Below are 14,271 nucleotides of genomic sequence, written 5' to 3'. Positions count from 1 at the left end.
TTAAGAAAACTATTTCTTCTTCTGTTAGTCTAGGCAATTTATATTTTTGTAAATATTCATCCATATCACCTAGATTGGTAAATTTATTGCCATATAGTTGGGCAAAGTAGTTTTTAATGATTGCCTTAATTTCCTCTTCATTTGAGGTGAGATCCCCCTTTTCATCCTTGATGCTATTAATTTGCCTTTCTTCTTTCCTTTTTTTAATTAAATTAACCAGTACTTTGTCTATTTTGTCTGTTTTTTCAAAGTACCAGCTTCTAGTCTTGTTTATTAGCTCAATAGTTCTGTCACTTTCTATTTTATTAATTTCTCCCTTAATTTTTAGGATCTCTAGTATGGTTTTCTTCTGGGGGTTTTTAATTTGTTCATTCTCAAGTTTTTTGATTTGCATTTCCAATTCCTTGGTCTCTGTCCTCCCTAATTTGTTAATATATGCACTCAGGGATATGAATTTTCCTCTAAGTACTGCCTTGGCTGCATCCCATAAGGTTTGAAAGGATGTTTCGCCGTTGTCATTTTCTTCAACGAAATTGTTAATTGTTTCTATGATTTCTTCTCTAACTAAATGGTTTTGGAGTATCATGTTATTTAATTTCCAATTAATTTTTGATTTGGGTCTCCATGTACCCTTGCCGATCAATATTTTAATTGCCTTGTGATCTGAAAAGGCTGCAGTTAATATTTCTGCTTTTCTGCATTTAAGTGCCATGTTTCTATGACCTAGTGTATGATCTATTTTTGTGAATGTGCCATGTGGTGCTGAAAAGAAGGTGTATTCTTTTTTGTCCCTATTTATTTTTCTCCATATGTCTATTAATTCTAATTTTTCTAAGATTTCATTCACCTCTTTTACCTCTTTCTTATTTATTTTTTGATTTGATTTATCTAAATTTGATAGTGGTTGGTTCAAGTCTCCCACTAATATGGTTTTACTGTCTAATTCCTCCTTCAATTCTCCTAGTTTCTCTATTAAAAATTTGGATGCTATGCCATTTGGTGCATACATGTTGATTAGTGATATTTCCTCATTGTCTATACTTCCTTTTAGCAGAATATATTTACCTTCCCTATCCCTTTTGATCAGGTCTATTTGTACTTTGGCTTTGTCAGATATCATGATTGCAACTCCTGCCTTCTTTCTATCGGTTGAGGCCCAAAAGGTCTTACTCCAACCTTTAATTCTAACCTTGTGAGTGTCAACCCGTCTCATATGTGTTTCTTGAAGACAACATATGGTAGGGTTTTGTGTTCTAATCCAATCTGCTATTTGTCTGCGTTTTATGGGTGAGTTCATCCCATTCACGTTCAAAGTTATGATTGTTATTTGTGGATTCGCTGGCATTTTGATGTCTTCCCCTAGTTCTGACCTTTCTTCTTTAGCTTTCTCCTTTTGAACCAGTGATTTACTTTAGGTCAGTCCCCCTAGTCCCCTCCCTTGAGATGCTTCCCTTTCTAGCCCCTCCCTTTTTATGCTCCCTTCCCCTCCCCCCTCTCCTTCCCTCCCTTTTTGTGCTCCCTCCCCCCTCCCCCTCCTTAATTTTCCTTTCTTTCTTGCCCTAATGGATAAGATAGAATTCAGGATCCCACTGGATCTAGATGTTCTTCCCTCTCAGATTTGATTTCACTGAGAGTAAGGTTTAAGTACTTCCACTTCACGCTCTCTTCCTCTCCTTCTCATATGAGAGTTCTTCCCCTCCCCTTCCCATGTGTATCTTTATATGGGAAAGTTTATTCTATTGATTCCCCCCCTATTTCTTGAAGTTAATCTTAGTATTATCACGGTTCCCCCCTCCCTTTTCCTTTTTTTGCCCCAACTTTCCCCAAATCTTCTTGATTCCCCAATCTTTCCCTATGCATGTTTCTTCTAACTACTCTTATGATGATACAATTTATGAGAGTTACACAAAACATTTTCCCCACATATTAGTATATATAATTAGATGTAAATGTAGTCCTTATAGAAGAGAGTTTGACTTAAAGAGAAAGATAAGATTTATCTCCTTTTCCCTTTCTTTCATATTTACCTTTTCATGTTTCTCTTGCTTTCTGTGCTTGGATATCGAACTTTCCACAGAGCTCTGGTCTTTTCTTAGCAAATGCTTGGAAATCTTCTATTTTGTTGAATGCCCATACTTTCCCCTGGAAGTATATAGTCAGTTTTGCTGGGTAGTTGATTCTTGGTTGGAGACCCAGCTCTCTTGCCTTTCTAAATATCGTGTTCCATGCTTTGCGGTCTCTTAGTGTGTTAGCCGCTAAGTCATGTGTGATCCTTATGGGAGCCCCCTTGTATCTGAAGCTCCTCTTCTTGGCTTCTTGTAGGATTTTCTCCTTTACTTGGAAGCTCTTGAATTTGGCAATTACATTCCTAGGCGTTGTCTTTTGGGGATTTAGTATAGAAGGTGTTCTATGAATCCTTTCTATTTCTATTTTGCCCCCTTGCTCCAGAACGTGGGGGCAATTTTCTTTTATAATCTCCTCTAGAATAAAATCCAATTTGTTGTTTACCTCTGGTTTTTCTGGGAGACCGATGATACGGAGATTTTCTCGTCTTCCTCTGTTCTCCAGGTCCGTGACCTTCTCAGTGAGATATTTTCTGTTTTCTTCCAATTCATTAATTGTTTGGGTTTGCTTTATTGATTCTTGCTGTTTTATCATCTCACTTTCTTCGAGGTCCTTAATTCTGGTCATTAGGGACTGGATTTGCTTTTCAGCCTTGTCTGCCCTTGTATTGGCTGCTTCGAGTTCTTTTTCCAATTGAGCAGTCTTATCTGTCAGACAGCTGATCTCTTTCTCCCATTTTTCTTTCCAGAAGGTTTCCATCTTTTGGATAAGTTCCAGTTTGAGATCTTCCAGAGCTTGTTGATAGTTTCCATTTTGGGAGGCGTGTTCTGAATTTTTTTGGATTTCCTCTTCATTCTCCTCTTTCCCTTGGGTACTTCCACCATAAAAGTTTTCAATAGTCACTTTTTTCCCTTTCTTCCTGGAGGCTTGATTTTGGGCCATGTGAGCCATCCCTTTGGTGGTTTTATTTCCCTTTCCTTTTTGGTCTGGGGTCTGGGTTATAAGAGTGGTTTTTCTGTGAATTTAGGTTGCTTCAGACTAGTTCTTCCCAGCCTCCGAGCCCAGGTATTCAGCTCCGCCCAGATAATCCGTGCGCCTTGTTCAGCGCAGCCCGCCCGAAGTCCGCTGGCTTCTCCAGTGAAAGCGCCCTGAGACGTTTTTTCCTGGCAGTCCCCAGATCCCAAGGACCCTGGAGTGCCCCCCCAGACAGAGACGCTCCCCCCTCACTCGCTGTCCCGGTGAGCGCTCAGGTAGCTCACTCTGGTTTAGTGGGGGAGGTGGGGTGGGGGAAGGGCGGCTCAGTTCACTTTTCTGTGCAAGCTTTTCCTTCTTATTTTAGTGTGGAAATGTTCAAGCCCCACGTACCTTTGCCTCTGTGGGGTACTGGGGAGTCCTTCTGTTCCTCCAAAGGTGATTTTATGCTCCTTTGATGTAGTCTATTTCGTTCGGTGCTGGGGAGAGGAAACGTGCCGCGTCTAGATTGCAGCCATGATTACCCGGAAGTCTGTGATGAATCTTTTAAGGGACTGCATTAAGTTTAGAATCCAAACCAAACCCAATGCTCTCATTTCTTGCAAGATATCCTACCCATGTAGTAAGAAAAGACTCTGCACCGGGATTTCAATTGGCCTTCCTGGCTTATACACTAACTGGATAACTTAAACTGAGCAAAGAGCCTTGGGCAAATCACTTAACCCCTCTGGGTCTGTTTCCTCATCTGTCAAATGACAGTATTGAACTTGGAGATCTTGACAATTCCTCCTGGATCTAGCATTCTGTGATTCTTTACATGATAACTAGGGTTGGTTGTTATTCAAGAAAGAAAGAAGCTCTCTTTTTACAGACCATTACAAGGACAGTTGTCCTTGTAGCCCTCATTAAAAACTGCTTTTATATTTTGAGGGCTAAGGGTTGGTACAGTTGCCAATGTATGTAATTTGCAACTGCTCTCTCTATTTCTTGTTCAATTGTTTTTCAGTTGTGTCCAACTCTTGGTGACCCCATAGGGGTTTTCTTGGTAATGATATTAGAGTGGTTTGCCATTTCCTTTTCTAATTTAGTTTACAGATGAGGAAACTGAGGCAAACAAGATTAAGAGACTTGCCTAGGGTCACACAGCTAGTAAATATTTGAAGTCATATTTGAACTCAGGTCTCCCTGACTCCAGCTCTAGTGCTCTATCTACTGCTTCTCTGCTCTCCATATATTCATATTTGAATTCTAGTTTTATGACTTATTTGAGGAAGAAAATCCCTCAAGATCAGAAAGTCAAGCTCCATGAATCTTAAAATCTTCATAAGGCTTAATCATATCTACAGGCAGAAAACGGGTTTTCTGTACCAGACTGGGAAAAATACTATTCAAACAAAAAGACTACAATATCAGAAACAAATATATTTCTGTTTATTGTTTGATCTTTATCCTCCCTAACACACAAAACCCCAAGGCTTGAAAGGGAAGATCTTTACAAAAAGATCTCCATTAATTAAATTTCCACTATGGATCCTCAACAAGGTATAGAGAATGGACTTAGCTTAGCTTGTCAGGGAAGAGTGAGGATGGTGTTCCAGGTGATACGTTATTGTCCTCAACAGAAAGCAAGGTGACAAACCTTTACTCATTTTAGTACATGACCTGAACAATGGCAATATTAGCAAAGAAACCTAAAGGCACTGTCATTAGAAGATTTATAAAAGATATGTGAGACGACAAAAAGCCTGGATACTCCACATCTTAGATAATGATACCTTACTTGATTATTATTCAGTCACTTCAGTCATGTCTGACTCTTCGTGGCCCCTTTTTGGGATTTCTGGATAAGGATACCTGAGTCATTTGTCATTTTCTTCTCCAGCTCATTTGACATATGAGGACACCGAGGGAAACTGTGTTATGTGACTTGCCCAGGGTCACATACATAGCTAGCAAGTGTCTGAAACTCAATGTGAACTCTGGTTTCCTTGATGTCAACGCTCTATCCATGGTGCCATCTTGCACCATATTGTTGTTTTCAGCCATGTCTGACTCTTTGTGACCTAAAGGACCAAAGCTGTCTATGGGGTTTTCTTGGCAAGGAAACTAGAGGGGCTTGCCATTTCCTTTTCCAGTGGATCCTATTGTCAGACAATTAGAGATGAAGTGACTTGCCCAGGGTCACACAGCTAGGAAGCGTCTGAAGCCAGCTTTGAACTCAGATCTTCCTTATTCCAAGGCTAGTCCTCCATCCACTAAGCCACCTCATTGCCTTATAGGTTGCTTTAGTAATCATGTATGTATCATGCCATAAAAGAGCTTAATTGTTAAAATGTCTCCTATGGACTAAGCCTGTGTTAGGTTCTTGGAATACTAAAACAAAAATAAAACAGATTAGATAATCTCTGTTGTCCCTCCCAATTCTAAATCTTTATGATAGCAATTCCTGTATATTTTTTTACTTGCAGCAAAGGGTTTTCTGCCATGAAGAACAGTGGCACATTGAATCTTTATGCTAACATAAAGAAGGACAGTTGGGTCTCCAGACCCCTTTCTTGGCCAGGCCTTGGGATTTCTCCATCTTTCCTTGCCTATCTTCCACTTCTTCACTCTCTTCTTTTCTTACCTTCATAGAACGTGACTAAGAGAAGGTAGCTTTGAGTTTCCAAGGTTAGTCATTATTGTCACTGCCTCAAAGCCAATGTGGGAGAAAAAAATGGGTGCTAAACTGCAGCTGGGGCTGGAGATTGGGGAATGTGCAAACCTTTGATTGGTGGGTAGATTTTCCCTGGCAAACTTAAGTAAAACTCATAGGGTAAGCTTTGAAAACAAATCTTTTATGATCTATGAGCTGACCCTAGACTCAATGATCTTTCTATTAAGCCACAAATTCTTTTATGTTAGTTCTTCTGAGGTGTTGGTATGGATTGAATCCCAAAGTTTGGTGAAAAGCTTACCTTTTATGATGCATCCATTTAATCCAATCAAGAGGGCAGCACTGTGATACAAGGGCAGACAAGTATAGATCACATCCTCAGAAGTGATATTGCTGGCATAGATGAGGCCGGTGGCGTACCATATGCGCCGATGATTTATCACAGCAGCTTTGGGGAGACCTTTGCAAAAAACAAAGAAAAAAGACTGAATAAGGGGCAGCTGGTGGCTCAGTGGATAGTGAGCCAGGTCTGGCATCAGGAGGAGCTGGGTTCAAATCTAGGCTTAGATGCTTTCTGGCTGTGTGATCCTGGGAAAGTCATTTAACTTTGATTGCTTAGCCCTTGCCACTCTTCGTTTAGAAGTGATACTAAGATAGAGGTAAGGGTTAAAAAAAAAAAGACTTAATAGGCTAAGTAAGGTAGCCCATCTGCAAACACATAATAACAATTCATATATACAGTGCTTTAAGGTTTGTAAAGCACTGTCATAATAATTTTGTGAGGAGGTAGGTGGGCATAATAACATGATATTTTCATAATGTTTTAACCATTACAAAGTACATTCTATATTTTATCTCATTATCTCATTTTATGGTGCATTGAGGTAAACTTATTCCTTTTTTTATTCAAAGTTATTTTATTTTCCAAATTATATTTAATAACAATTTTTAACATATGTTTTCTGAAATGGTAAGATCCTAATTGTTTCCCAATCTTCCTCCCTTCTCTCTCACCTCTTAGAGATGGTAAGCAATTTAATCTGGATTATCATGATAAATGCTATTCATATCCTCATGTTTTCTCTGATTGCCTTCAAGTCTCAGTCCAAACCTAACTTTCTGCAGGAGGTCTTTCCCTCTCACATTGCCTTCCATCTGCCCTGTGTGTGTATGTTCTAAGAATCAAATTATTCTTCCTTTAGTAGAACATGAGTTTCTTGAGGTCAAGGACGGAATTTACCTTTCTGTGGTCACTGGAGTTGGATAAGGTGCCTGGCACAGAGAAAGTGCTTAAGAAATAATTTTGATTGATTGATTGGTTAAGTGCACTCAGGCTGCCCCAGCACTGGGATTCAAACACAAAAGTGAGAGTATTTCTGACTTCAAGAAGTTTACATTCTAATAGGAGAGAAAATACAGATAGGGCAGTGGTGGCCAGGAAAGCATCAGTTCTTTGTGTCATGGACTCTATTTAGAGTGAAAATTTTGGTGAAATCTAAGGAATTCTTCTCAGAATAAACATTTCATTTATTCATTCATTCATTCATTCATTCATTCATTCATTCATCTATTTATTTATTTATTTATGTATTCATTCATTCATTCATTCATCTATTTATTTATTTATTCATTTATTTATTTGTTTGTTTGTTTATTTATTTATTAAAAACCCTTACCTTCAGTCTTGGAGTCAATACTGTGTATTGGCTCCAAGGCAGAAGAGTGGTAAGGGCTAGGCAATGGGGGTCAAGTGACTTGCCCAGGGTCACACAGCTGGGAAGTGTCTGAGGCCAGATTTGAACCAAGGACCTCCTATCTCTAGGCCTGGCTCTCAATCCACTGAGCTACCCAGCTACCCCCCAGAATAAACATTTTAAATGCACAAAATAAAATATATAGGATTAGAAAGGAAAACAATTATATTGAAATAGACTAAAACACTTACAGAGTGTCTGGTGAAAAAAGAGAGGGAGACCCTGGGTTGTTGATACAGACAGGTGATCAGGTATTTGGAGCAACCTGCTCTTTAGTATATTTCCTCCCAGAGACAGAGAGCAAAAATGGCCATTCTCTGCCTAGGCCAGAGCACTTTGGTGGGCAAACTGTTGCATCAATCTGTGTCAGGACAGAGAACACCTCAGGAGAAAGGGATAATTGGTTGGGTAGGAAGTTTTGCTAACCCTATCCTCTCCCATGATGCCCTCTTCTGAACAGAAAGCTGCCAGAGAGAGAGAGAGAGAGCAGTAACAGTCGACTCAGGAATTTAACCTAACCTGGTCTGAGAAAGCTCTTTCTCTAGGATAAAACACTTCCAGCCACCAACATTCTTGATTCTTCTTCTTTATATTGATCTGACTGCTTATTCTATAACCACAGATATTTTATTTTAGGATAGAACAACAAGGGCTAAGGTTAGGGAAGAGGGTCAACAGGGTTTCCCTAGCTAAAAACACAGGTTGATGGGCAGGTCCTTTCAGCCCTTGGCTAACTGCTGGGACTGGCCTGGAAGTCCTCTGTCTGCTGGATTCTTCCATGCTAGCTAACCTAGGCTAAACTAAGAAGCAGCAATGTCTCTAGGGGTAGCTGGTACGAATGAAGAAGTTCAGGCTTCTGGACTGACCCAGCCTACCCTTCAGGGTAAAACCCTTTTAGGAAAGCTGAATATCTGATCAGTCCTCACAGGTCTTGAATTCACAGAGAGACAAGATCAGTAAAGAGTCACAGTGGGCTTTGGATAGGTCAGGGAAAATCCTCAGGAATGGGGTTGTTCAAGTCCTGAAGTGGGTCTAGGAGCTGTTTTTTTTTCTCCAGGATTCAGAACTGAACTGTCCCAGAGTTTGTTGCTCTCCCAGAATCCCTTGCTCCTGAACATTCCAACTGCTCTTGCCTGTCAGCTCTGCTTCTCCAGCATTCCATCTCATATCTGTGTAAGGTCATTTTCTTCACTGGTAGTTATTTAATAAATGTTCATTCCCTCCCTCCTCTTCCCTCACCTTAATGATGTTTCTCTACTCTCTGGGGATGTATTACCTAACCTAGAATGGAATTAGGTATTTAAATATCAAAATATTTTTTAAAAATGATCAAAATCCTAGACTCCAGGTCAAGAATCTTGGTCTAAGGAGTCACAGGAATGATAAGATGATTCATAAGTCATTCAAGTGATATTATTTTTCCAGAAATAGGGGTAGTATGTGGGAAAACAAGAGGTTGCATTTATTAGAATGCTATCAGGGTTATCAAGGGAGAACAGAGATTGAGATACAATGTAAACTGTGCTGGTTTTCAGCACAGGGCTCAGTCTTCTTCCTGCCCTTGGTGAAAGAGTCATTACTCAATCGTCTATCCTGAGTTAACATTAATTTAAGTACCTCACTAGATTGTGAAGACAGGATTAACTCTCCTTTGTCTTTCTTTTGATTGAATCAACACAAGCTTGAACTAGGTGGAGGAGCTCTGCAAACCACTTAGTGAATTCACACCCTCAGAACCTCAAACAGCCAGGATGAGTATTCATCTTTCCAGAAGGTGAATTTTAGGAAATTCACACCCTTAGATGAGAATTTAACCTTCAGAAGGTGATAAATTGATCCACAGACTAGTGCCCCCCCAGGGCAGTGCTAGACAATTTGGAAACTGTGATTGGCCCCTGTGGAGAGGGGAAGAGACAAGGAGTCACCATAAAAGCCACGAAATCCTTTGGATTGAGGAGATGGTCTTTGAGAAGATAGACTGAAGATTTTGTCTGCTGGAGATAGTCTTCGGACTGGGGAGAGTCCTTGAGGGAGCTTCGCTGGAGACTATGGTTTGGATTATGGGCTTGGGGCTCAGCTTCAATTTAAACTCTGACTCCTGGACTACTTTGTTGGGTGAGGAAAAGGCTGATTCCCTTCCTAGTTTCCTAAGAGACTAACTTCCATCTTGGAGGAAGCTGAGTGGTTACTCACTACCAGCCCTCCTGGCTGAGGAATAGTATAGGTATTTTCTCTAATCTCATTCACATTTCACTACTTTATTGTTTCCCCTCTATTCTGGTAAATAAACTTCTGACTTGAGATATAATAATTTTGGCGACTATGTTATTTCATATAATTTAAGTCCAACCATTCAATTTAACTTTTATACCTTGTACTAGAGCTCTAGCACACTCATACTGATGCACCATCAAACTCTCTAACCTCCCAATTCTCATTAAATCCTATAACCTATTCTTTCACTCTATCTTGGCCACACATAGGGATAAATCTCCCCATTAACCACACAAGTCTTTCACATCTCTATTCAAAAACTCTTGGCATTCCTCTATTAGACCATAATATCCAATTATACCACCTATCCCTAAGCCTCATCCCTCTTAAATCTATTCTTTAACTTCATCTAGATTTCCAATCCCTTCAGCCCTCAGTACTTTCTCAGGCCATTTCCCCTTGCCCTTTTACTTCCTTCTCCAGTCTTGAACCTAGATTCAATCAATTTCCCTCTATACTGACCTCTGCTCTTCAATCCCTTGTCCCCTTGTACTATTACTTTTCTTCTAAGTGCTCTCATATCTCTCCTCTTGGCTGAGGAATTTACCTCTTACCTCTAACTTTATTTGGAGAACCGAGGCTATTTGACATGAGCTATCTCTTCTTCCATCTACTATCCTCTACTCTCTTTTCTTTCCCCCCAGTCTCTGACAATGAGGTGGCTCTTCTCTTTGCCAAGAACAATCTACACATATGTTTGATCACCCACCCTCCTGTATTCTCTAGCAGACTGGAAGTTCAATCATTCCCTTCCTCTTTGGAATTTTCAACATCTTCCCCAACCACTAGTTTCTTCTCTGTTGTCAGTCAATAATTCAATTGGTTGTTAAACATTTCTTATGTATTTACTATTGGGGCAACTAGGTGGTGCAATGAATAAGAGCACCAGGCCTGGAGACAGGAAAACTCATCTTCATGAGTTCAAATCCAGCCTTAGACATTTATTAGCTGTGTGACCCCAGAAAGTCACTTAGCCCTATTTGCCTTAGTTTCCTCATTTGTAAAATGACCTGGAGAAGGAAATGGCAAACCACTCTAATATCTCTGCCAGGAAAACCCCAAATGGACTTATGAGAAAGAACACTATCCACACCTAGAGAAAGAACTGTGGGAGTAGAAACACAGAAGAAAAACAACTACTTGATCACATGGGCCAGTGGGCATATGATTGGGTATGTAGACTCTAAACAATCACCCTAGAGCAAATATCAATAATATGGAAATAAGTCTTGATTAATGAAACATGTAAAATCCAGCAGAATTGCTTGTTGGCTATGGGAGATGGAGAGTGGAGGGTAAGAAAATGAATCATATAACCATGGAAAATTTTTCTTAATTAATTAATACAATTAAATTAAAAAAAGGAAAAAAAGAAAACCCCAAATGGGATCATAAGAGTAGGACATGCCTGAAACTGAACAAATAAGGGCACTATCCTAAGCACTGAGCATTCAAAGAGAGACAAAAACTAGGACTTGCCTTCAAAGAGCTTACACTCTAATGGAAGAGACGAAATGTAAAAAAAAACAACTTGATACATTCAAAATAAATAGGATGTCCCAAAAGACTTAGTGGAGTTTTAAACTTTTGGGACACCTTGTTTAGAGAGTAGATGGAAGGCAATATGATACAGGGTGGGGAGGGGGAGGCAGAGAAGAAGGAACTAGGAGCTGAGGGAACTGGGGCAGGCTTTCTGAAGAAGATGACATTTGATTTGATACTTGTAGAAAGTTGGGAAATCTCAGAGGAAGAGGTGAGCAGCCAAAGTCTTTAAGTCCTGGAGGACAGACATTGCATAGTCATTGTAGATATATTATAGAGTGTACAGAGAGGTTTAAAGTGTAAGAAAGCTAGAAAATTAGGAAGGGATCAAATTATCATTATTATTAAATCCTTACCTTCCATCTTAGAATTGATATTGTGTATTGGTTCCAAGGCAGAAGAGTGGTAAGAGCTGGGAATGGGGATTAAGTGACTTGACCAGGGCATATAGCTAGAATGTGGAAAGGACCAGATTATAAAAAGATTTCAATGCCAAATAGAATTTATATTTGATCCTGGATGTAACAGGGAGTTGTAGGGGAAGAGAGGGAAAAGAGTAGAGGAGTGATAACCATAGTAAGATCTACATTTTAGAAGATTTGGCTAATTCACCCAAGTCTCCCCCATTCTTCAGAAACCTTCCATCAGACCATCCCACCAAAGTCACTGATAGTAACCCTGTCTGACAGTCTTTTTTCATTTTTCACCCTTCTCTAGCTATCTGCAGCATTTATACTGATGACCCCTACTTTCCTCCTGGACACTCTCTCCTCTCTTGGTTTTTGTGATTCTGCTCTCTCCTGGTTCTTCTCCAACTTGTCTAAGTGCTTCTTCTCGGTCTCCTTTGCTGGTTTATCATCGAGATCCTGCCTGCTAGCTGTGGGTATTCCTAAGGCTCTGACCCCCTACTTTTTTCTGTATTCTCTTTTGGTGACTTCATTAATTCCTTTGTGTTTAATTATCAACTCTATGACCATGATTCCCAGGCCCAGTCTCTCCCCTGAGATGAAATACTGCATCACCAGTTTTCTATTGGATATTTCAATCTGGATGTCACAGAAACACCTTGGACTCAACATGTCCCTATTCAGTTAACTCCAGCATGCTCCTATTGCCTTTAGAATCAAATATAAATTCCCCTGCTTAGTTTTTCTTTCCAGCCTCAGTGGAAATTACTTTTCTTCCCACACTGAGATCCATTCAGACCAACTTCTCTGTTCCTCACGTATGATGCCCTATCTCTGCGTCTCACCATTGGCTCTCCTTTGGTCTGGGAATGCCCTCCCTTTTCACATCTGCCCCCACAAAGTCTCTCTTTTTCTAAAGACACAGCTCAAGTACCACCTTCTGCAGGAAGCACTAACAAACAAGGACAACCCAAAGATAAAATGGATTATCACAGGAACAGATGAATGAGTTCCTGTAGTCCCCACCTTCTTGGAGGTCTTCTAGGAGAGTCTTAATGAACATTTGTTAGGGATATTGTATGTGTGTGTGTGTGTGTGTGTGTGTGTGTGTGTGTGTGTGTAAATTTCTGTTTAGATATGTGTTGGGTTATATGACCTGTGAGGTCCCTTCCAATGCTGAGATTCTATAAGGTTTTGCACTGAAATTCAGTCTTTTGTGTACTGAAGGACCTCATTAGCATCCACCTGCAGTTCTCCTTCTACCATCCAAGTGAGAAAAGAGAAGGCACACAAGCAAGCAGAGGGAGTAAATCAGGGAGTTTTTTTTAAATTACAAATTTGTTATCAGGAAAAGCAAGACCCCATGAACCAAGAAAGAAAAGGAAGAGAAATGAAAGGATAATAAGACTAAGGAGCCAGTCTAAGAGTAGGGAAGGGCTTTGGGGGTTTATAGTCAGTAGGTCCTGCTGATTCCACTCCTTAGCTTCATAGAGTCACTCTAATGGCTTAGTGATGGAGGGATGAGTGAGGGAGACAGCTCTAAACTAGAACTCTAAAGGGTAGATAATACATTTTCCCCATAGAAACTTTGTTCACATAAGTGGTTAGGTTCCATAGTACAATACTACATTTCAGATACATTATGATATAATATAATAACATTATATTATATATTAATATATAATAATGTGTAATATATAATAATATAATTTATAATGATACATTACATTATAAATTAAATAGGCTGTTTGTTGTGGGCTGGTCTAGAAACCTAACCAGCTTTTATGTTTTTACAGGAAAACAACTCACATAAAAACTTCTGCTAAGCAGAGGCTGAATGAGCACTTGTTGGGGATATTGTGCTTATGGAAGGGAGGGGGATTTCTGTTTAGGAATGAGTTTATAGGTTGGGAACAAAATGTAATTTAAAAGCAACTCAAAGTTCATATCTGCCCTGGCACTGAGTCAACTGCCTCATCATGGTGTAACTCAATGGACTCCCTGACATGACCGATAGGTATAATTTGTTTGTTTGTCTTTTTTTTTTTAATGGTGGTGGTGGGGAGGGAGAGGAGGCAGGTTTCACAAGATCTCTCTAGCTCAGGGAAAACTTGGAAACATCAGTATCTGGGCTTGCTTTGCTTTCCCTAAAAGGGCCACTCAGGCTAACAAGACTTCATCTATGGCTTTTATTCAAGCCAACAAAAAACATAGAATGGGCTTGAATTGGGACTGCTGTCAACTAGAAAAATTCTCTCTTCCCTTTTCCACAGGGAATTGCATACTTCTTTTAACTTATGGTCCTAAATTGCATGGCTCAGGGTCACAAAACGAATTCATCTTTCTGCCTCTATTTGAACAGCTGACACGAAGAGATAAATCCAAATTGTTCCCTATGCAAGATGTTCTAAAAGTCTTGATGCAGTTTTAAATTATTAAGTCTTAAAAATGTATTAAGACTTTGGGGATAAGATATATGTATATATATGTATGCATGTCTGTATACTGCCCATATATGTACATGTCTGTCTATGTCTGTCTGTGTATGTAGATACACATCCACACCCACACACATAGTCGGTCACCTTGGATAGAACAAATA

General features: G+C 39.7%; 1 protein-coding gene across 1 annotated transcript in view; it reads right to left on the bottom strand.

Annotated features, from left to right (window-relative positions):
- The window catches only part of SLC27A2 (solute carrier family 27 member 2), an 87,656-nt gene that overhangs the window by 40,217 nt on the left and 33,168 nt on the right, over window positions 1-14,271 (bottom strand). The window contains exon 3 of the mRNA XM_001369902.5: window positions 5,994-6,152. Within this exon, the coding sequence (XP_001369939.1) occupies window positions 5,994-6,152 (159 nt within the window). The remainder of the gene's footprint in view (window positions 1-5,993; window positions 6,153-14,271) is intronic.

Source organism: Monodelphis domestica, chromosome 1, assembly GCF_027887165.1.
Source record: "Monodelphis domestica isolate mMonDom1 chromosome 1, mMonDom1.pri, whole genome shotgun sequence".
Classification (NCBI taxonomy): domain Eukaryota; kingdom Metazoa; phylum Chordata; class Mammalia; order Didelphimorphia; family Didelphidae; genus Monodelphis; species Monodelphis domestica.
The sequence above is the reverse complement of the archived record's forward strand: the minus strand, read 5'-3'. Positions and strand labels throughout refer to the sequence as shown.